This window comes from Colias philodice, chromosome 2, assembly GCF_061535455.1.
Source record: "Colias philodice isolate Cphi_HAF_F1 chromosome 2, ilColPhil1 Martin Lab GWU primary, whole genome shotgun sequence".
NCBI lineage: Eukaryota > Metazoa > Arthropoda > Insecta > Lepidoptera > Pieridae > Colias > Colias philodice.
The window spans coordinates 10,765,456-10,789,165 of NC_143087.1; the positions used below are offsets into that span (position 1 = coordinate 10,765,456).

General features: G+C 33.0%; 1 protein-coding gene across 2 annotated transcripts in view; it reads left to right on the forward strand.

Annotated features, from left to right (window-relative positions):
* LOC149490767 (uncharacterized) overlaps window positions 1-23,710 on the forward strand; it is a 99,204-nt gene that overhangs the window by 22,542 nt on the left and 52,952 nt on the right. For both annotated transcript variants that reach the window (XR_016317304.1, XM_089708347.1), the window contains exon 2: window positions 1,514-1,988. Coding sequence is in view for 1 of the 2 variants with exons in the window: in XM_089708347.1 (XP_089564473.1) it covers window positions 1,514-1,988 (475 nt within the window). In the remaining variant the exon portion in view is untranslated. The remainder of the gene's footprint in view (window positions 1-1,513; window positions 1,989-23,710) is intronic.

Sequence of the window (23,710 nt, forward strand, 5' to 3'; positions counted from 1 at the left end):
AGGGGCGATATTAATACAATCTCGGTTGTTCGGCGGTCGGGGCAATTTCAGTTGTTGTCTAAATTGCCCCTGCTTGCCTATACACATCACAATTAAGGAGCCAATTAAGGGTCCAATTCCAATATTGCCCCTGCTGCAGTTACGTGAGTCCAACAGTATTATTTCCAGTGTGGAAAAGTGACAGCGCTATAGTGACAGGTCCACCGTCTAGACTATCACTTCCCTACGAAATAATACTTCTTGTCATCTTGGTAACCTTGCTTATTGTATAGCCTAAATTTTGAAAAAGGTTACAGGTTAACATCACGTCACGACGAAAATAGTCGAGTATAAGTATAGAGAGGGGGGTAAAACCGCGGGGCGAAGTTAATATGTATTAACGCTAATGTTCTGCGAGGGTGTGGTAATCTCCACATTCCGAGTAGCTCAATTTGTGAACGGGCTTCAATCTTATACGCCCTAAAAACTGGTCTTTCGATATATAAGTATATCCGTTTGCGATAAAAATATGATTCCAAATTCGCGGCATAATAAAATATACCGAGTGTTTGTAAACTGACGAAGCAGTTTGTAAACGGAAAAATTGTTTGCCTCTAACATACATATATGATACTATTACAAATATTATAGAGCAGAAACGATTGGTCCAAATTAATAAAATACGTTATATTTGATAAGACTATTTAAAGTGACTTTTTAACAGTAACTGCTATGACGAATCCGTATTCAATAACAAATTGATATAAAACAGACTATGTTCCAACGTCTGCCTGTCTGTCTGACTCTATCTCTGTAATAGACATTTTAAATTTCATTTGTAGATTCAAGTAGCGCTCTACTTTCTATTGCTTTTTAATAACAAATACTTAGTATTAGACAATTTATAAAAGGGCGTATAGTTAGCAAGTTTTTTTAGGTATGATATCATATAGTATATTGTATCTTATAGTATATAGGTAGTATCATTGGAGGATATCGAGTTAAAGTTAAAAAAGAAAGTGTGTGTAACTTTATTTTATACAATCTGATATCATTATTTGGGCATTTTATAGCCCTGTAGCAATACGTGAAGAGTATATTAGTGGGTGATTAATATTCATTAAGCATGTGGGTTACAGCAGGAAAGTCATACTAATCGATACTAAACACACCTTTGTTATCTGTATTATTAATTAATAAATTAAGGTGTATTATTTATATTTCGCTTTTGGAATTTGGATTAATGAAATAGGAGCTAAAAATACTTATTTAATAGTTTGTAGAAATTGTAACTATTTCGAGAATTTGAACAGTTTAATTCATTTGTTGATTAAATTCAGTGTATGGAAAATATGAATGCAAATAATTTACTGTAATTACAAATAGTTATAGCACAAAACAATGTAGAATGAGTGAGCTCAGTGGCATGTTCACTACTAGTTATTCTCGAAAGTGAAAAGAGTAGTAAAAAGTACTAAATAAACATCTAAAAATTTTGTAATGATATTAACATCGGTAATTTCATTTGTTTCAGAAATTGTTGAAGAACAACGATGCAATGATTTCGAGTTCAGACTGACCTGTCGAGACTTAGATTCGCATATAGCAGTACTGGAAGCGTGGTATACATCTACAGACGATTACCATCGCCTCTCTAACGAAACTCACGCCAGCTACACAATTAAAACGCAAAATGACACGGAACTCGACAAAGTGTACGTCTACACTAGTCCGAAACACAACGGCGTGTATGAGCTAACAAACCATTCTTTATATGAAAATTACACGAACATGAACACTTCGTTCGAATTTGATTCGAGACTAAATGATACATTTGTGAACGATACAATGGATAGTGTGGATATGTCAGTGGATTTTATGAATGTGAGTGAAGGGTGTGGTGTAATGCCGTATGCGCGTAGCTACGCAAGTTGGCGGGAAGGTGATAAGCGACGACGGTCGATGTCGAGAGAGTCTTCGATTAACCTGCGGGCTCCAGTGAGTTACAGGTGAGATTCGAACCAATGGTAAAAACAATTGCTTTTTAAATGTGCATGGAATGAATTTACAGTTTTCGGTCGTAATTGTGATTTATATACGATTTGTTTAGAAATTTAACGTATATGTAAAACAAGGTAAATAATTCCGTTTTACGCTGTAGTAACGGGCCCTCGACCGCAATACATGAATAAATAAGGAATCATATGCTGGAATTGTGTTAATAAAATAATTCGTTGTTTATTATCAAGTCTCGTTATTTGTTACGTAGAATTGTGACATTCGAACTTTTAATTGGATACGTTAAATTTTAATAGGAGTGAGATGTGTGTATGTTGTGTATTATTGAAGATACAGGAATAATAATATATTATCTACGTTCTATATATGGTGACTTAATTTTCAATGGCTTAGATTCTAATTATACGTACATAGTGTTAACAGTTATTATTAAATGTCCATATCTATCTTTTCATGATGTACCGATAGCATTAACCCCCAACCTCGAATTACTGGGTATGTCGATTTCTGCAAATCTAAACTTCCGTCAATTCATTGAATCCAAAGCCCAAGTAGCTGCCAAAAAGCTTGGCATATTAGCAAAAGTGAGACATTTCTTCACACCGGCACAGCTCCTTCAACTCTACCAAGCTCAAATTCGGTCGTGTGTGGAGTATTGTAGTCATCTTTGGGCGGGTTCCGCCAAAACTCACCTTGGTGCTTTGGAATCAATGGAGAGACGTGCTTGCAGAATCATTGGCGATCCCTCATTAATTCGTCGTGGCCTCCAAAGTCTAGACCATCGCCGGCAAGTAGCATGCCTATCGGTTTTCTACAGAATTCATTTTGGTGAATGTGCGAATGAACTCCACCACCTGGTTCCATCTTCCCCATTTCTTCACCGCACATCTAGACGGGGAATGGGATTCCATCCCTTCACAGTCGACATTCCTCATGTACGTACGCAGCGTTATGCAAATTCTTTTTTCATCCGAACTGCGAAGGAATGGAATTCTCTTCCATCGTCGGTGTTCCCCCTAGACTACAATATCCAGCTCTTCAAGTCCAGAGTGAATAGGCTTCTTCTGGGTAGACGTGCTCCCAAATAGATCGCATCACTGTTTTACATCAGGCAGGATAGCGGTCAAACGTCTACCTATTTACTATAAAAAAAAAAAAAAAAAAAATCTAAGTATTCGGTATTTTCTGATGTAACTCTATCGATTTAAATATACATTAATTTTGTAAGAAGTATTTTAATGCTGGCAGAAAAATCCTATTTTTGACTATCAATGTCCTTTTTCTCCATTACATTCTCCACTGAATATGATTCGATTCTCCAGGGTTTACCTTGTTAAAGCTCCTTAATGCCAGTTGTCAATTATTGTGAGTGTCGACTTTTGAAATGTATTAAAGGAGACAGAAAATGTTATTCTAAAAGACGTACAGCGATAACACAGTTATTGCAAATTGCACCAGTATTGTACTATCTCCCAGGGGATGGCTAGTAGCCGGCCTGACCTTGTGTCTTCTGACTGACTGTTGCTTTTCTTGAATATTAAAGATTTCGCTTGATTCTGCCTTGAAGTATCTTTGTGGATTTTAATGTTAGTATAAATAAATAAATAAATATAAATGTTTCAGGACAATTTCCACACACGGCACGATCCAATACTAAGCTTTCGTTTGTGTTATGGAAACTGGAACTGGAACTTATAACTAGTCCAGCACAGAAGGCGGCCTTATCACTTAATTTAGTTTGTATCAATATCAATTTATAGCAGTCTTCATTTGTTCCTGTGGGAGAAATATAAATCTTGTTAATCTATTATTTGTCTGTATACCAAGTACGAATTTTTATAAGTTTCTATCATTTTCAAGAAGCAAAAAAATGTAAGAATGCTAAAATCATTTTTCGATAGAGATAGCACCTTTTTGTAACGTAATCTTGTAATTTTGTTTTTAAGCAACAATTGGCAATTTGCTAATATTTTTGATGCGTCTCGATCCGGGCGGACATTGCTAGTTAGTAGTTAGTAAGACTGCAAAATTAGTCAAGTATGCGGATATCCAATTCATGCAGATAGGACGATGATATTGATTATCAAGATTACATTTTTAATGGATTGATGGTTTATAGTGTGTGGTTTATAGTAATATCTATTTTATATAGAGTCTGAATTGCAAGAATAAATTTCTCGTGAAATTTAATTTAAAAAAAATAAATCAAGATTTGTAGAGAATCTGAAGTTAGATTTCAAGTTCGAGAGCATAGAATAATTATTGTGTGGATCTGTTCGGTTTTGCTCTCAAAGAATAGTTGACTCATATTATATAACTAACATCTAAATAAATACCAACATTATTATTGGACCACAAACTTACACAAAATATGAAAACATAAAAACTGCAGTTACATAATGTAAAAAAGAAATGCTTTCTTTATATTGTATCATGAGTTATTCATCATAAATTAGATTAACGTCAAAGGTCCTACCTATTTTCTGATAAGGATATATCAGAAAATAGGTCGAGATAAAACGAACAAGGTGACAAAGACCGCGAAGATGAGTTTCTTGTTTTGACCTGGATTGTTCAATAATTCGAAATTCCCTAGTGTTGATATGACCAAGGAAATAATATGATAAAATAAAAGACAATTTTTATTAAACATCCTAGGTATGTAAGTAGGTAGATAATGTTTATCATCATCATCATAATGTTTACCAATACCACAGAAAATATAATAGTACCTACCTATCGACTATTGTATGTTTATAAGTTATAACTACAAAGTATATAAAAAAATAATAAATAAAATAATAAGTTACAAGTTACCCCCCCCAAGTTACAATATCCAACATAAGTATCTATGTTTTTTTTATATTCATCTTTGAAAAAGTTTGCTTCGCTTTTAATTTTAGCTTTCTGCTTGAAGCTTTTCTCGTATGTTAATGTTTTCTTCGTAATTATTTACTTACCTCCGACATGGTGTATACCGTGTAAGTAAAATAACTTACAGAGTGGTTACGTTGTTAAGAATAAGAATGAACTATAAAACTAACATTCTCATTTCATTTGGATAAATTTTCACATATACTTTGTATTTATCATGAATCTTTGTCAAACAACATTCTTATTTATCAGCAATAAGAAAAGGAGGACATTTAAATACATTTAAAATTATTTAGTTCTTTTCTTATAAAATTCGACTATTAAAGTTTCATCGATATCTTTCAATGGGGAATGTTAACAAGAATCCCTTTGATCTTGGACGATTTACGTTACGGTATGCGAAGCGTTAGTCATTTGTTTAAACCATAGAGAATAGAGATGTTTGGAATTTTATATTATCTGTACTAATTATATGTTCAAAACTGAATTAGTTTGTGATTTTTATTTTTTATAATGTTGGTTGTTCTTCGTTATAACTGGAACTTATCAACTACCTAAGTAAATTAGCAACTAGGTAGATAGGATAGGTTATTGTTGATATTTTTCTTTATTAATAGGTTTGTTTACTGTTTAAATTTTTATTTATGTGAAAAATAGTGTATGTTTTATTAATTTACCAATTTATGGAAAAGAAAAGTCAGGAAATCGGTTTTACAATAAATTAAGCAATTTTCAAATAAAACACATATTATCTTAGCTATGCAATTTAGAAAATTGGTCGAATTGAATAGATTTGTACACAGTAGGTACTCATACTTTTTAAGTATTATAATGAGAATGAACGGTAAAATCTCCTTCCTTCAATACTGATGAATAATAAGCTTCAAGCAAACAGTGGAAGATGGAGAATCAATGCGAAGGAACGTTCGTGCGCAAATATTTGTGCCAATCTGCCCTAATAAGTACCCTCCTCTATTTGAGATCGTGTCTATTTCTGTTCAATGTTTTATGAGAACCGAGTAATTACGTAAATCAAGTTATTCATGTTGCAAAAATATCGTATGTTATCATTCCGAGTAGATATTATTTACAATTGTTGTTAGTATGAAAACAAAATTTGGTTAATATATTGTTCAGAACTTTACAGAGATTTTAGGTCATAAACATGTGTGATTTCTATTATTAAGCTTTTCTTTCTTTGCTCTTGAATTCAAAATATATTGAAGTATTTAACCGTTCTGCAGGAATTTGTCATCTTGATAGATCAGGCATTGTATATGACGCAAACGTGTGTACCAAGTGTGTACGAACGCGAAGCCGCACGCAAAAGCTAGTTCAGTTTTGTTCGAGTAATTTAACATTACCACTAACGAATCGCAGGCTTTGTACTTATCAAACCGCTATTTAGAAAGCAATCATTCATGTATAATATAATACATTTATGCGAAATAACATCAGTCAGAACTCACAACTAACAGGAGCTTTCATACATATACTACAACGTTCACCGTGATTAACTAAACACAGTCTATTCCGTTACATTCTCTAATTAACGACCTAGTAATTGGATTAGAATTTTAGATACGAATCCTGATACCAATTATGTCTGAAACTTTATTAAAGACCGGTTCTCGGAGGGATTACGGACATTACATGTTGGAGAATTAATTGACGTCCATTTAGATCGAGTCCATGAATTTGTCAGTCCACTGGGGATTGAATTGCTTATAAGATTTTCTTAATATGTGCTTGTTAATTGATTCGTTACGAACAGATTTTTAAGGTTTCAGTTGTATATTGTTTGTTCGTATAAAGGCGTAAAAGTAAAATACGGTACATAATGTAAGTATTATGGTCATTAGTTGATACGATTCTGTTTTTAGAACTACGCCTCTATAAGTAACTCAATGTATCTTATTTAGTACAGATAAATCACAGCGCGAAATACAATATAGATTACCTATAACATGTTTTATACATGGTTATATTATACTGTATGTACTTAGTAGTATTTAGTATTATATTATCTGTACTGTACTTTTAGTTTATATACTTGCATTGCCGCAGTTAAACGCACTTCTATAATAATAGAGCGTCTACACGAGAAAGCTTGCTCATTTCGTATCTATTAGTTTGTGTCAAAATAAAGTGTTAAATTAAGGCGGTTCGGAAGCAAAGCCGTTAATCAAACAGGCTATTTATCATTAGTTACGACTTGTTTATGTTGTCATGTTGGCTTAGTATAAATTAAAATGTTATAAACATCAACAAATAACAGTAAAATAAACAGTAAAGTAATGTTGTTATTGAATTCGTAATAAACTAGACAATAAATATATTCTACGATGTATGAAATACATTATTAATTAATTAATTTAGAAGAAATATTTAAAATGTCACAGTCATAAATCATTGCGGGTTCAAAACCACTTTTGACTACAAAAATCAATCAAAAGTAGTTGTACCGAAGCTCGATTTTGTATTATTGAAGTCTTTACTCAGGAAGTCAGGAAGACCAAAGCTCCGTTGGTTGGATGGTGTGGAAAAGGACTTGGAAGCGATAAATGTGAAGAATTGGAGAGCCCGGGCAAGGGATCGAGGGGTCTGGAAGAAAGTACTGGACCAGGCCAGGGCCCACTCGCGGCTGTAGAGCCTCAGATAGGATAAGAAGTCTTTACTACTGTTTAAATCCACAAAGATAACAAGCTTATCTACAGACCGCACTCTTACTTTCAAAAAGGTTATTAAATAATAATGAATGCATTTAATATAAAAGCCTATCATTTGTTCAATTTCGAAACTCCACACGCACTCTGTATAAATTAACAGCATTTTATCGATAAATGCGTTCCGATTATCTACTAAATATGTAGTAGGTTACTGTTTTATAATCTCGTCAGGTAAGTTGTATATAGTTATAGCCGCGGAAGCTGTTGTATAGTTTGTAAACAGTTACACTTTTGTAATAAATACAGGAGCGAATTAACAATGTAAAGACTACCATCCCTTTGAAGCTTACTATCTTTGATTACTTACCTCACAGACTTACCTATATGTTTATTCGCAAATGTGACTTAGACTTTCGGAAATTGAACTTCGTGGACAAGGAATGTGTTAGATTATAACTGGCTATTAGTCCCAAGTCCGACCGGATTGATTGTATAATCGAAAAATAAACCTCTGCTTACATCTTAGCTTATTGTTGAAGTAATTTTTAAAATTGTTTTAAGTAGTGACGGAATTTATTCATTTATTAGGTAACAACAAAGACAAATAAATCCCCGCACTTAATAATTTTAATATGTAAATATAAAATCTAAATATCAATCCACATTTAGTATCTTACGCTAAATTACATGTACATACTAAACTATAACTAAATAGCGACTTGTAAACGCACGAAGTTATTCCAACATCAATCAATCGACGCCCATAACATACGCAATATAAATGTGAATAAAATAGTCCAGACACTCAGGTATAAGTTTTATTTCAAGCGCCGACTAAAATTGGATTAATGCACTCGCAGATGTGAGTACAATGTTCGGAAATGGATCTCTCTAGCCGATTTTCTAGGGCAAGGAATATACGGGTATAGATTGGGAACGTTAAAGATGCGTTTTGGGGAAATCATTTTATGGATAAAGATAGTCGTGTATTTTACAAAATGAGGAGGTTTTCGAACATATTTCTATTTTGAATTGATTCCTCCTTGCGAAACTATTGTGGGATTGGTAATAAATGGCAACGTAGTTACAATTTTCTAATGCCATTTTTCTGAAAACCATTATGTTTGTCGTGAAGTGGGCTTTTCCTGTTTTTTTTCCTTCTTTTCTTCCTTTAATGCCTACTTCAAAGTTTATTTTGGTACAACGCGCAATCAGTAAGTGAACAAATCAACATAGTTGCAAAAAGTGGGAACTATTTTAACTCTACAAAAAAACTATTCCGGAATAATAAACGTATGTTCACAAATATGAGATAAAAAGCTAACTACAAATTTCATTAAACTGTTACGTTCATTGGAGATCCAATTAAAATAGTTTTATTCAATCTAGAACACTTTAATTAGATTTGTTTTGCTTTATGATATTAAAGGATTTTATTGAAAAGAGAGAGTTATGAAAAGGTTTGAAATACTGAGATCAATCTGTACGTTTTATGGACATATTGTTTTTACTTTAAAAATTAAGGTGTCATGAGTTCCTTTTCAAATCGTCTTATTGGAGATTTTACAAGAAATAAAACAAATAAGACTATTTATTTAAATTCACTATAATAATCGAGTAGTTATTTTATAAATTTATATTATGAATTAGACAGTGTTAAGAAAGGTTCGAATATTAATTAAATAAGAACATTTTGTACACAATAATAAACATAAACTTATTTTATCTTAGATGGTATTTACTTGCAAATTATCTTTTATGAGAGCTCGTTAATTAGATAGTTAAGTGCGATGTCTAGTGTCAGACACCTGAGCACTGTCTAGAAACTAACCTTGAACTTTCGTTAGGTCATTTGATAAACATGTAGTGAGATTTTCTTCTCTAGACTCTGATTCATTTAATGGTTGTTGGTTAGATCATTTGATAAATAGAGAGATTTATTGATCTAGACTCTGTTTTATTTAAAGGTATTGATGGGTTCGCAATGAGGTCTATATTATTCAATTTTAGGGCCGATTTTTTAATGCTTGGATAAAATGTATCCGTCTAATAAAGTATTACACGATAATATTAAAATGTCACGTAAACTGTCAAATACGGGCAATCAGAATACGTTTTTAAAATGGTAATTTTATACATCATTCGACGAATTGAAAAATCTGCCCTTACGAGTTTTTAAGGAGACATATTGGTTAATTCAAAACCATACTTGAATTACTGAAACTTTTAGAATATTCTTTACTACATATTCTCTAGCCCCGAGATCAAAATGTAATGTAAAGCAAATAAAACTTATTTCTTTATTTAATTTAAACAGCAACTGTGCCTTTCATAATTAAGAATGACTGATGAAGACTATAAAATGCGTAATAAAGCTGACTTAACTGTGAATAGCGTGTTCTACGATAAATATATTTTTATAATATGTATTTGCTTATATTATACACTAAACAAAACAATTAACAAGAAACATTTTCAGCTGCCTTCGAAAACTCGACGCAATTTCGGAAAATATTATTGATATATTCCAGATAATTTATATGTTTGACTATCATTATTTTTTTATCTGTTTTCAATATGGAGACTTTTGTTTAAAGAAGGAGATCAGTCTCGTCAAACCTTTATTTTTTGGTTAAAATTTTAAGAGAAAGAAAAACTATCCAGTTCAAAACTCCCTCAATATAAATTGAAACACATTATATACATCTGTAATATGTATATACACCATAAAGCATTTCAAAGCAGGTTGTGGACAAGCTAATACACAAATAACTAGCAACTAGCAAGTTTGATTAAGCGCTTACTTAGCTATGCAACTTGTTAAAGTTGTGGATACGTCGTTATACGGTCATCGATGAAGTTATACAGCTTATATGCTTCTTCAATATAATATGGGATTTTAAATAGAGTACCATTTTGTTGCTTTTGTTTAAAATTCCCATATTATAACGTGCTAGGACATCAGCTCTTGCAATAATTTGTAAGGTAGAACAACAGTCAAAATATTTTTATGTATGTAGAAAATATGTTAAAATTAGATATTTTAATGTGATAAAACTTAGTTAAAAAGCATAATAAAAATTGATAATAGTTAAATTAATGACGAGATCATTATATGCCTCTATATGATCAATAATTATTAAGTAATTACAATTTACAATAGTATATATTTAATTCATAATGTAAATTAATTGTTAACCTGTAAAAATATTCTTAATCATTTTCCTGGGGTTAACAAACTGCAGGCATGAAAGGACTAGTCGATAGATGCTTCTTCGTTAATACTTGAGTCTTGAGGTCTCTCTTAAAGCTTGTCGCAGTTTTGACGAGCAAAAGCACTGATATGCACCTAGAATCACAAAATAAACGACATGAACAGCGTAAGTGTAAACTGGTTAAAATTATTATTGAATTATATTATTCAACAGAGCTATAAGAGAAGATTTTATTAAATCATTATTTAATTATTAGATTAACAAATAATTTCAATATTTATTACGATGTTATGATAAAGATTTCAATATTGCACGCCTCATAAGCGAAGCGTTGAGGTGGGTACTACTGTCACTTCGCGCAAAACATCTGATTTTTCAAACTTAAAATGTCTTTATGTATCATACATTGCACTTGTAAGATAATACATACACACACATATTAAGAAAAAACACTATTTTTAACGTTCATGATATTTTTGATGTCATTTTTGTTATTTAAACTAGTTAAAAAACAGTTTAAAAAAGTTCTGTCTTGGACGTCCGTGTGTCTGTATGTGCGGATCCTTTTTCTTGTTAACACGATAGCGACCGAAATACTTTACTAATCGAGTCTTTTTTTTTCTCTTACGCTTGAGTATGCTCAGGAATAGAACCCTTTCATTTTTCAGGGTCTGATTCGATGTGGTTTAATTGTTATTAAATAAACAAAAATAATAATTAATAAATATTTATTAAAAAAAATTATGAGGCATGCACTTTTGGTTTTTCCAAATTATTTTATAAAAACGTATAACAATTATTTAAGTAAACAAAACTCTAATACATATAACATTCTACACTAAATAAAAATTGTCACGTTCAATTCAAAACTGAAGATAGAAATTTCTATACATATTTGAAGACATCTTAAAATATATTCTTTGTCACGACAATGCTCGAATAGAAATCACGAAATATTCTGACAATAGCGTAAAATAAATTCAAGGGAACATTCTATACAGGATTTTTATCACAAGTGAGGTTCTTGTCTCTAGAATGAAGGGACTTTATTTTGACCTAGAACCTATGCCGTCATAGCAGAAAGGGAGCGAAAACAAACATTATTATGTATAGGAAAAAAAGTGCTTTGAAAGGCATATTAGAGAAAGTGTCGTTGCTTTTTTCTTGGTAAACTATACAACCAATTATCTATATAAATATATTTATAAATTTATATTCATAATTTGTTTTTTGTAGAGATATTTACTTAAATAACTATTCATAATATATTGATGAACTGTTTGTTGGATCAAGATAGCCTTGGTGGACGAGAAAGCGCGTATTCTGCATAAGCAATTTAAAAAGTTACAACAACAAACGAGGTAAAAAAGCTATTATTCGTTCAATAAATTTACGATTATTCATGTTTTTTATCGCTTGCTTTGCGAAAACTATCGTCCTTAGGCTTCATTGAGTAAGCTGCTTACAGCGGCTTAGAAGGCTGACGTGTTGGCAAGTATAGTTTTTGTTCCTACGATGTTTATTAATAGGCGTTTTAATCATGCAGAAAGTGGAGTAGGCGCCGTGGAGTTTAAAGCGTTTTCTTTTAAAGTTAAATAAGAATAGTTTATAGTACGGATACTTATACATATATACGTATTATAAATGTAGGTTATTCTGGTCTTTTAGCTGATAATTAAAGGATGCGTAAAAACATTGATTCAAGATCTTCGCTATTGTGGCCAAGTTAGCGAACTGTGCAGGTGATATACATTTCTAAAGTATGCGTTTATTGTATTCAAAGTAATTGCTCTCATAACACTCAAAATATGTTTAACAATTCAACAAACTATTTGTCACAAACTCGAAGGATGAACTTAGGATATGGTTATGGGAAAGGGCTTTATCACAATTTCATAAATAGCACGCTGCAGCAGCACGAGCAACTCTAAATACTTAAAGCTAGTTTCTCATAATTTCCTTCATACTACTATTACGTCTAGATCGATCAATTTTTCTACGATACGGCTATAATAGCTTGGAGTAAGTAATATTAACAATAGCGTCTCTATGGCCGAGCATAATCCGTACTCAATAGCTCCAATTTCATTCAATATGCCGATTCTTTTATTACATTCCATTCAATCCTTTGGTTTGGCTCTCCCGCATTTACTTGTATCTTATTACAAAGACATAGAGCTTAAAACTGCACACTTGTCTTCATTTTTGTCAAGACAAATTACTTTTTAGCCTTTGTACTGTAAAACAAACCTTAATGCAGGGTTCTAAAGTAGTATCTCATTTGCGTTTACAACATGTTTCAGTAAACACTAGTTTCTTATTGCCAGACATAGAAAAAGAACGTTGCTGTATGAATTTCCTTTCAAGTACTGCATATTTATAGTACACTAGCGACCCGCCCCGGCTTCGCACGGGTGCAATGTTGATACTAAATACACTACAGAAAAACTGCGAACGTTGTATATAAAAACATAGCGGCCCGCTCCGGCTTCGCACGGGTATAAAATAGATAGTCGGGCGGCCGGCCGGTACCGCCCCGCCGCAAACGCTATGTCCCGCAATTTTTAAATCTGTAATATCTTCGAAAATATTCACTTAAATCATACGGTGTAAAGGGCCATATAGATTTCTTGGGTGAGCGTTCGCTTCGTGTTGTGATCGATGGTTGTGCGTCTGATCTACTACCCATTAACGCTGGAGTTCCTCAAGGATCAGTACTGTCTGCTACTTTATTTCTGCTTCATATAAATGATCTGTTAGGTCCGAGCATATATGGTTATGCTGATGACAGCACAGTTGTAGACAGTTACATATCCGAAGCGCAGACGAGCAATAATGTTTTGGCGGCACAAAGAGAGGCTATGGTTGAACGGTTGAACCTTACTCTAAAATCAGTGGCCGAATGGGGCGATGCCAACTTGGTTAAGTTTAACTCTTCGAAAACACAGGCCTGCCTGTTTACAGCTAAACGCACCGATTTAAATTTAAATTTAACACCTAGTTTTCAGGATGTGTCCTTGGAATTGTCCAATGAACTGGAGCTTCTAGGCCTAAAGCTCTCCTCTAACCTCAACTTCAAAACCTTCATTGAGTCCAAGGTGCAAGTTGCCGCCAAGAAGCTGGGAATTCTCTCCAAAGTGGCGCAATTCTTCACACCGGAACAGCTTCTAAACCTTTATAAAGCTCAAGTTCGGTCGGGTGTGGAGTATTGTTCTCACCTTTGGGCTGGTGCAGCAAAATACCAACTTAGCGCCTTGGACTCGATTGAAAAACGAGCGATAAGGCTTATCGGGAATGAGGCCCTCACGACCTCGAAATTGCACAGCTTGGAACATCGTCGAAAAGTGGCTAGTTTGGCAGTCTTCTACAGGATCTATCATGGTGAATGTGCTGAAGAACTGCACAACCTGATACCTGCTTCTCCTTTTCACCACCGGTCGAGTCGACGCGGTGCTGGTCTCCACCCCTATGTCATCGACATTCCACCTATACGCACTAAGCGTCACGCTTCTTCCTTTCTCGTGCGTACCAGTAGGGAATGGAACAATCTTCCGGCCTGCGTGTTTCCTGATAATTACAATCTGGACTTATTCAAAAGAAAAGTGAATAGGCATCTATTAGGTCAGCATGCTCCATCCTAGACCATGCTTATCGCTTTCCATCAGGCGAAGCGATGGTCAAATGCTTGCCTAATCTCTAATAAAAAAAAAAAAAAAAAAAAAAAAATATTAAATGAACAATCTATTCAAGGTATTTAATTGGTTAAGGATTAATGCTGTATTGGTTAAAATCGCATCGAAAATCAGCCATTATTTGTCGTAAAAAGTAAATGAAAAAAAAAAAAGTTATTGTGGGTTATCCATAAGAGATAGACATATACCATCGCGGACTTTTCTGTAGACCTTTTCAATGTGTATAATACTTAGTACATTATTTTGATAAAACTCGTAGGGTTCAGCCTGCGTTTGCAATGTAAGCGGAAAAAATGTAATTTTTTACGACATCACATTAGAAACCTCAAAAATAACAGTACTTCTCCACTATTTAATGGATGTTATTATACATATAAACCTTCCTCTTGAATCACTCTATCTATTAAAAAAAACCGCATCAAAATCCGTTGCGTAGTTTCAAAGATTTAAGCGTACAAAGGGACATAGGGACATAAGGACATAGGGACAGGGAAAGCGACTTTGTTTTATACTATGTAGTGAAGATGATTTATGACTGCGGTGACTTTAGTAATTTCTTGAAACCCATAAAAGTATTGAATTTTTTATGTCTTTCTTGTAATAAAAATATTCGGAGTATTTTCTTTTTAATTAGCGTTTAAGTGTATAGTTTTCATTGAAGATTGTTCTTGTTTTTAATTAAACCGAGATTGCTTAAGCCTTTCTGGCTAGGATTAAAGAACACAGCTAAGATTAAACTCGTCAAAAAAAAAATCTAAATTAACCAAAATTAAAATAACAGTATATTATTGTATAATTATTTTACTTTAATACTATTACAAATTGAAATATCTTTGATATCAGTACTTACAAAACAATCATTCGTCATCATTTATCATCATTTAAAATTGAATATTTTATGAATAAAAACAGAGAGGATAAAATAGGAGCTAGGAGCTAACTATATTTAAAAAATCGTTAACAATACAAAAAAAAATCACTTTCAGTTCTTACTATCTTAGGAGCGTGGGTCGCTCGCTCTAATTTGTAAAATATTTTAAGTGGAATAAATGATTTATTAATTTATATTTACTTTATCCTAACGACACCCTAGTCCCTAGACCGCTAGACTACTTACAGCCCCGCCCTAACAATCCAGTATATTCTACACATTCCATTACTATTAGGACATTTCATGATACATATAATTTTTTGCTGTGTACAAAAAATTTCGTAAAAATACTGCATAACTATTATAATACTATTTAAACATAACTAAATAACCACGCAAATGTCGTATATACTGCAACAATTCATAAAAATCGGTCAAGCCGTTTCCGAAGTCTACAAACAAGAAAATGTTTTATTTACTCACAGTTAAATTTCAAAATTTCATATAAACGCTTTAAAAATCCTACAATATTAGTTTACCTTGCAATCGAAACCAGCTAAATCTCAACCAATGACCATCGATTTACTTCATATGGCTTCCACAACTGAAACCAAGTGGTGATTACATTTGAAATTGGCACGGCTTTACCGCATTCTAGCACTTTTATGTAACTTCGTCGAATTGCTAGAGTATGTGTTATTATGAAAGAAATATCGTTATATGGATAATAATCATAGAATAAATACATAAATCGCCCATATGTTCATGATGCATGAATCTGTTTAGGGCGATAGTTTTTAATAAGGATATTATTTTTGAAGAAATTAGCCAAAACAACGCGAGGAAGTTAAATAAAAATATTTTAAGTTATATATACAGTGGTGGACGTTTAATTAGAAACACGTAATACGATGAAGGAGTCATCAAATTCATTTAACATTTATGTATTAACGTATTAGAGATTAAGCATTATTTCATATTATGTAATAGAACACCCGTTTATCTAGTTTTATAAGAAATTGCTTAATTTTAATCAAACGCTACGCAAAATTAATAAAATTCAACAACATTAAGTGAAATCTGATTTCCGAGTATTTTCAGTCTGGACAACAAATTAGAAACAGCATGGTTCGAGTGTTCCAATGTCAAAACCTGTTGAAATGCTGACAATATTTTTTTCTTCTACAAATAATTGCACCGTTTTTTAAACATTGCATCTAAAAGTTTCTGAAAATTAATTTGCTTTGCAGTATAAATGGGTAAAAGTAAGCTTTGTGACCCATCAACAAGAAAAATAATTTTAAGTTTACATTTTGACAAAAACTGGAGTTACAGGAAAATTGCAAATCATTTACAGTGTTCGATAAAAAGATATTCAATGCTACAGTTTATTTAAAAGAGCGTGGTACTTCCGATCAAGTGCCTAGAAAAGCTCGACCATGAAAAACCACTGCACGCGAGGATAGGCAAATGATTCTTTTGGCAAAGATGGATCCATTTAAAAGTTCAAATTCTATTATAAAATTAGTTTTTTCCGAAGATGAACCTCGCAATGTGTCGATCAGATCGGTTCGCAGGCAATAAGTCGAGGCAAAATTTTTTGGGAGAGACGCCAGGAAAGTACAACTTCTTACTAGGCAGTTCAGGGAACAAAGACTTTCATTCCGCCAGTGAAAAAGTTTGATTTTGTGATGAAACTAAAATTAATTTAATCAATTATGATGGCTAAGGATATGCACGTCGTTCAATTAACCAGGCCTTAGATAATAAATAAATAGTTCAGCATGGCGGAGGAAACATTATAGTATGGGCACGTATGGGGTTGTTTTTAGACTGTTATAATCTTTATAGACAACAACGGCTTTACAATTTCGTGGCTTAGATTGTATGAGATTTTAACACGTTTGCAAAAAAATATTTTCTAATAGAATTGGAACCTTTAAATGGATCCATCTTTGCGAAAAGAATTATTTGCCTTTGCTCGCGAGCAGTGGTTTTTCATGGTCGAGCTTTTTTAGGCACTTAATCAGAAGTACCATGCTCTTTTAAATAAACTGTAGCATTGAATATCTTTTTATCGAACACTCTAAATGATTTGCAATTTTCCTGTAACTCCAGTTTTTGTCAAAATGTAAACTTAAAATTATTTTTCTTGTTGATGGGTCACAAAGCTTACTTTTACCCATTTATACTGCAAAGCAAATTAATTTTCAGAAACTTTTAGATGGAATGTTTAAAAAACGGTGCAGTTATTTTTAGAAGAAAAAAATATTGTCAGCATTTCAACAGGTTTTGACATTGGAACACTCGAACCATGCTGTTTCTAATTTGTTGTCCAGACTGAAAATACTCGGAAATCAGATTTCACTTAAAGTTGTTGAATTTTATTAATTTTGCGTAGCGTTTGATTAAAATTAAGCAATCTATACTATAAAAATGAGTCGCAAAATGTGTTGGTAAGCGCATAACTCGAGAACGGGTGGACCGATTTCGATAATTCTTTTTTTATTATATTCCTTGAAGTACCAGGATGGTTCTTATGTAGAGAAAACATAAATATGTACCATGGGCGAAGCCGGGGCGGACTGCTAGTTTCTTATAAAACTAGATAAACGGGTGTTCTATTACATATGAAATAATGCTTAATCTCTAATACGTTAATACACAAAAGTAAAAAAAATTGATGACTACTTCATCCTGTTACGTGTTTCTAATTAAACGTCCACCACTGTATATCAAAGTAAGTTGAAGTATCTTGAAGTGTGTGATAAGAAAAAATATGAAATTAAATTAATTATTGGCGTGATATTGCACCCTAGGTTTATTAAATTTCTAAAAGACCTCATGTTGTTTTTTTTTTTATAAAAATAGCAAACCAAACACAACTACGCATCGTACGTTTTTTTTAATTTTAAACATCGCAAATCATATGAACTTTTTATATGTATTGTCTCGACAGCGTACCAAATATTCAGAACTCTTTAATTAGGAGTACTTTACTCTGTGCGAAATAAAACCACAGCTATAAAGGAAAATCGTGAACTCCTACATAACACTTGAATAAAAATCTCGATTTTCAGAACGGTTGATATTACTATTTTTATTATTGTATTTTGACGGATCACAACAATCACCATTGTAACAAAATATATTTACATAAACTAAATTGGGTTTCTTATTTTGTGTTCGAGTGGCTTGGAATATAAATGTGTTCAGTGTTTGAACAATGCTTCTCTACTCTGATTTAGAATTTACATACTTTATCAGTCTTTGTTTTGTTATATTAGAAAATCTGTATCGGCTGTTCAATGAAAAGCCTAGCGTCTTAATTAAATGGCAACGTACAATTTACCTCAGTTTACTCTCATATAATATAAGAAAGTCTCTGAAAATTATAATTTCAGCTGGCACATAATTTTTATAAACACCTAACATTATTCACAAAGCCTTTTATCAATAAGAAATTGGAACGTAAATAACAGATACCCGAAAAACAAATTGTATTTATTTGTCGAGCATCTGAAACAATAAAGTTTTGTTAATTTCTTTTCCTGCTATAAAACGAGTTTTATGTCATAACTTTTTCTCTAGTGGGCAATTCTTAATTGAAATAGTAAATATCACTTCCATGTAAATACGTCTTGTAATCTTATTACTTCCCGCGATTATTTTCAAAGTCAATAAGTATTACCGAATGTACATTTTCCTAGTTTTACGATGCGTGAACAATTCTTCCACTAAAGATACCATATAACAGTCGGTAGAAAAGTTAGGTCATATACGCATATTTATATAAGTCTTGATTATGCAAGCTTTATGGAGAAGGAATCTATGAATCACTTAGAAAAGTTAGTAATATTATTACACGTTTGAGACAAGCATGTATATTTTTTTTTTTTTTTTTTTTTTTTTTTTTTTTTTATTGGTCTACAAAACTGGTTACAAATGTTTGTGATTTATTCTATTAATTATGTACTATCATGCAGTTGATTCATAACCTTCTGGATGTAGACACAGCATGCAAATTTACAAATTTTGATTGGATACCTTATCTATGTATAACAATAATTATAATAACTATTTATTTGATGAAATTTAATAATTTATTCCTAATTGAGACCAGAGAACCACTAAATATGTCTATTTCTGATCGGATACTATTTGCATAGGTACACATTCGAAACAAAGGTGCATGTTGACCAAGATTAGTTTTACTTGAAGCTGGCAGAAAACATAATCTGTTATGTAAACGAGTAGTGATACGCGGAACTGAAAGACAAATGCGCTCCAAGACATCAGGACAATCTGCTTCCCCATGTAGAACCTTATAAAGAAATAAGATATCTGCTACTTTCCTGCGTGTATGTAAACCACTCAAGTTAAAGTACGATAGACGCTGGTCATAGGAAGTTAAAACCCTACATTTATGGTCTGAGTAACTAAGATAATACAAAAAACGTTTCTGGACTCTTTCAATTCTATCGGAATGGACTTGGTAACTAGGGCTCCAGACAGCTGAACAATACTCTAGTATTCCACGAACGAGGGTGCTATAAATTAAAATGGTAAGTTGAGGTTGTTTCAGGAATCTCATTTGTCTCGTGACGAAGCCGGATAATTGTGAAGCTTTTTTAACAATATGATCGTAATGGTTTCTAAAACTTAAAGAACTATCCATGATCACGCCTAGGTCACGGATAAAGCTCACTTCCGTGAGTGGTAAATTATTGATAAGGTAAGTTACGGGTGTTCGAATTTTCTTTCTAGAGAATGTAATGTGATGGCATTTATTAATATTTAAGCACATCTGATTATTTGTACACCATTTTTGTATATTATTTAAGTCTGATTGAAGTATATTAACATCTGTTTTATCCTTAATCGTTCTATAAACTTTTAAATCATCAGCGTACATTCTATAGTTTGATTGTATTACACGGGGGAGGTCGTTGATAAATATTAAAAAGAAGAGAGGACCGAGATGGGAGCCCTGCGGTATTCCCGATGGAATAGTATAGGGGGTAGATTTAAAACCTCGGATTGAGACAAGCTGGGAGCGGTTGCGTAAATATGACTCGCACCATCTTAATAAGGATCCGTGTATCCCCATATTTGAGAGCTTATGTAATAGAAGATCATGATTTACTAAGTCGAACGCCTTTCTGAAATCGGTGTACACGGCATGCACCTCGAGATTCTTATCAAGTGCTTCAGCTATATCAGATACATAACCTACAAGATTTGTGTTTGTTGATTTACGGGGCAGAAACCCGTGCTGGTTTTGATCAATTTTACATTTAATGTGGGCCAAAAGTTTAGTATTTACTATGTCTTCTAGAACTTTTCCAGGTGTACTTAGAATTGAGATAGGTCGGTACTGGGTAATCTCGTTTAATGAGCCTGCTTTGTGAATCGGAGTTAAGTGTGCGAGTTTCCAAGTAGATGGGAAGACGCTAAATTTTAATGATTCGTTAAAGATTAGAGTAAGTGGTACATATAGGCTTTTGGCACAATTTTTATAGAATATTGGTGGTATTGCATCGGGTCCTGGGCCTTTATTGGCATCTAAAAGTTTTAAGCGATTTAACACTTCTTTTTCAGATATCACCAACGTGCTAAAAGGGGCGACACCACTGTCTGTATCTGCATCATGCATATTTTTGGATAAAGTCGTTGAATTCGATGAATAAAAATATACTGATTGGAAAAAATCAGAGAAAGCATTACATATTTCTTGACCACCTTTAACAACCGTATTATTAAAAACCATTTCATGTGGTAAATTTGTGCAGTTGCTCATTTTATCTTTAAAAAATTTCCAAAAATGCTTAGGACGATGACGTAAATGATCATATCTAGAATATATAGATCGTATATAGAAAGAATGTAAAAGAACTTGGAAAACTAACATCTATTTGAGGCATAGAATTGCAAATACATCGATTATTTATTCGTAGAGTTCCATTTCTAATATTATAAGATCTTTATTTTCATGCTGGTCTAACTTGTATAAGTAAAATTCAAAAGATCGCGAAAAACAGTCAACATGTGGTAATATTTCTTCGGACCTCGGCTGAAACACGTCCACACTGACCGAGCTGCTTCACGCGAGCAATTGCTTCGCGAGGATGCTCGCTCTGTGTCTCTTGAGTTTTGAATAAGTTATGTCAAAATACAAGAGATTTCACCGTTAAATGGAGGTGAATTCACCTTATTACCTGTCTTTCTGAGGTTGACCCACTTCATGTTAAAGTGGCTGGACTAATAAGTCCAACATGTATAGTTTAAGTTATGTAGGTTGCTTTAATTAACACAAGGCTATTTGGTTGTTTGAATGCAGGGTTAATTCGAAAAAAAAACAAGGTGAAAATATAAACAGCTCAATCTTTTCGACTGCTAAATTGAAAATTCTCTATTGCATTCATATCATAAATTTTATTACGAAGTATACGTATTTATAAATATTCTCAATGGAATATTCGAGAAACTAAGGTCAGGTGGGGTAAGAGGGTCACTGGGGGAAGAGGGCCTAGAGACCATAACTAGTAAACCGAAGCGTTTATGACTATGTACTCTCCGTCGATAAAAAAGTGAAGGCGAATTAGTTTGAGCGGTTTTGAGTAGATGTCGCTACGTAGCACAGACATCACAAAAAATGTAAACAAATTTGACAGTTGCGAATTCGGCTAACACCAAGTTGGCTCGTTTTTTTGCGAACCCATATTTTAGTGATAAAAGTGTGCTAGAAATATTTTAAATATACTGATACACGGAGAAAACTGTAAGTATTTCTTTTATTAATCATTTTAGTTAAGAAACAACTAAATATTGTGAGTTTCTTTCGCTTGAAAATCCTTGACTTCAAAAACAATAGCTGGGGTAAGAGGCTCACTATTGACGGTGAAAGAGGAACATATGTTTCTCTTCCCCCGTGTGAGGGGTGACCAACATTTTGATTAATTTATAATTATATGTGGATAAAATGAAAAGAAGTGACTGACTGTTCTGTACCTATTACAATTTTAAATTATAACTAAAAATTTCTCGCTCATGTGTTTTTTTTATATTTTTTTTTATTTAATAGGTGGGCAAACGAGCATACGGATCACCTGATGTTAAGCGATTTCCGCCGCCCATGGACATTCGCAACTCCAGAGGAGTCACAAGTGCGTTGCCGGCCTAAAGGATTATGCCTCCTGAGTCCTGTGCCAGTAATTACTTCAGGGCCTCATCTCACCACCAAACCGGAACACAGTGATGCAAGCACCACTATTCGCCAAGTTTCGCTAAGTTCGCCTGTCTCAAAATTCCAGAAATTCCAAAGAATTTCTTTTGGATCAAGAAGATCATTTATATTTTTAACTGACTTCTTAAAAAGGAGAAGGTTCTTAATAGATGAATTAAAATACTGATTCGCAATATTGATCTCATCACATAGTGCCATTGTTATTTTTAAAGAGTAACTAACTAGGAAAACTAGTTAGGGACAGACTGTTTACCATTACTATGTATGATTAAATAAAAATAGAATTATAACTAGTCGACTTCTTTTTAGTTTGCCACCTCTGATCGAACCTGTATGTCCCTCTTACCCCGAATTGATGTATTCTTGTTTTTTATTCCAAATTATACCTTATTTCATCGACATTAAGATCTAATATTGACCAAAGACATTCTATCTACAAATTAACGAACATTTAGCAACGAATATTTTAATTCAAACTCCAATCTTAGGAAATACAATGACTGTCCCTCTTACCCCTTGTAAGGGGGAAGAGGAACGATTACTCAATCTTGACATTAATGTCAATATCTTCGTAAGAACTGTTATTAGAGTAATGACATTTAGCCTACGGGAAGCTAATACATAAAGGTAAGTTCTGTGTGTTTCAAACATCTTAAAAAGCTATAAATGTTGTTCCTAGCAGTCAAAATATTTTACTGAAAATGAAATATGTTCCTCTTACCCCACCTGACCTTATATCGGAATTATTTCAGCAGTGAGTCAAATAAATCGTTCGATCATGGTCTGTATGTGTTTTTTCTTATTTTTATGACTGTAATTTCAGTCAATAATCGTATATATGTTACAGTTAAATTCAGAACTGGGAATTTTTTAAAGTGCCTAAATCGTCTTAGAAGGACTTATGGATTGATTGTGCGTTGTTTTGGCGTAGGTACGTTTGAACTAATATGTAGGTTAGTCGGGGCAAGCAATCGTACAAGCAGTGTTTCTTTATTTAAGAGCTAATAATATCTTTTATACGGAGAAAAGTGGAAATCATCGATGACTTTTTAAAATATTAGATGGAGCTTTTATAATTCCAACTGGACTTTTACCATCTACTTAGCGTAAATTAGTCTGATTTAACGACTTCCTTATCAATTAAT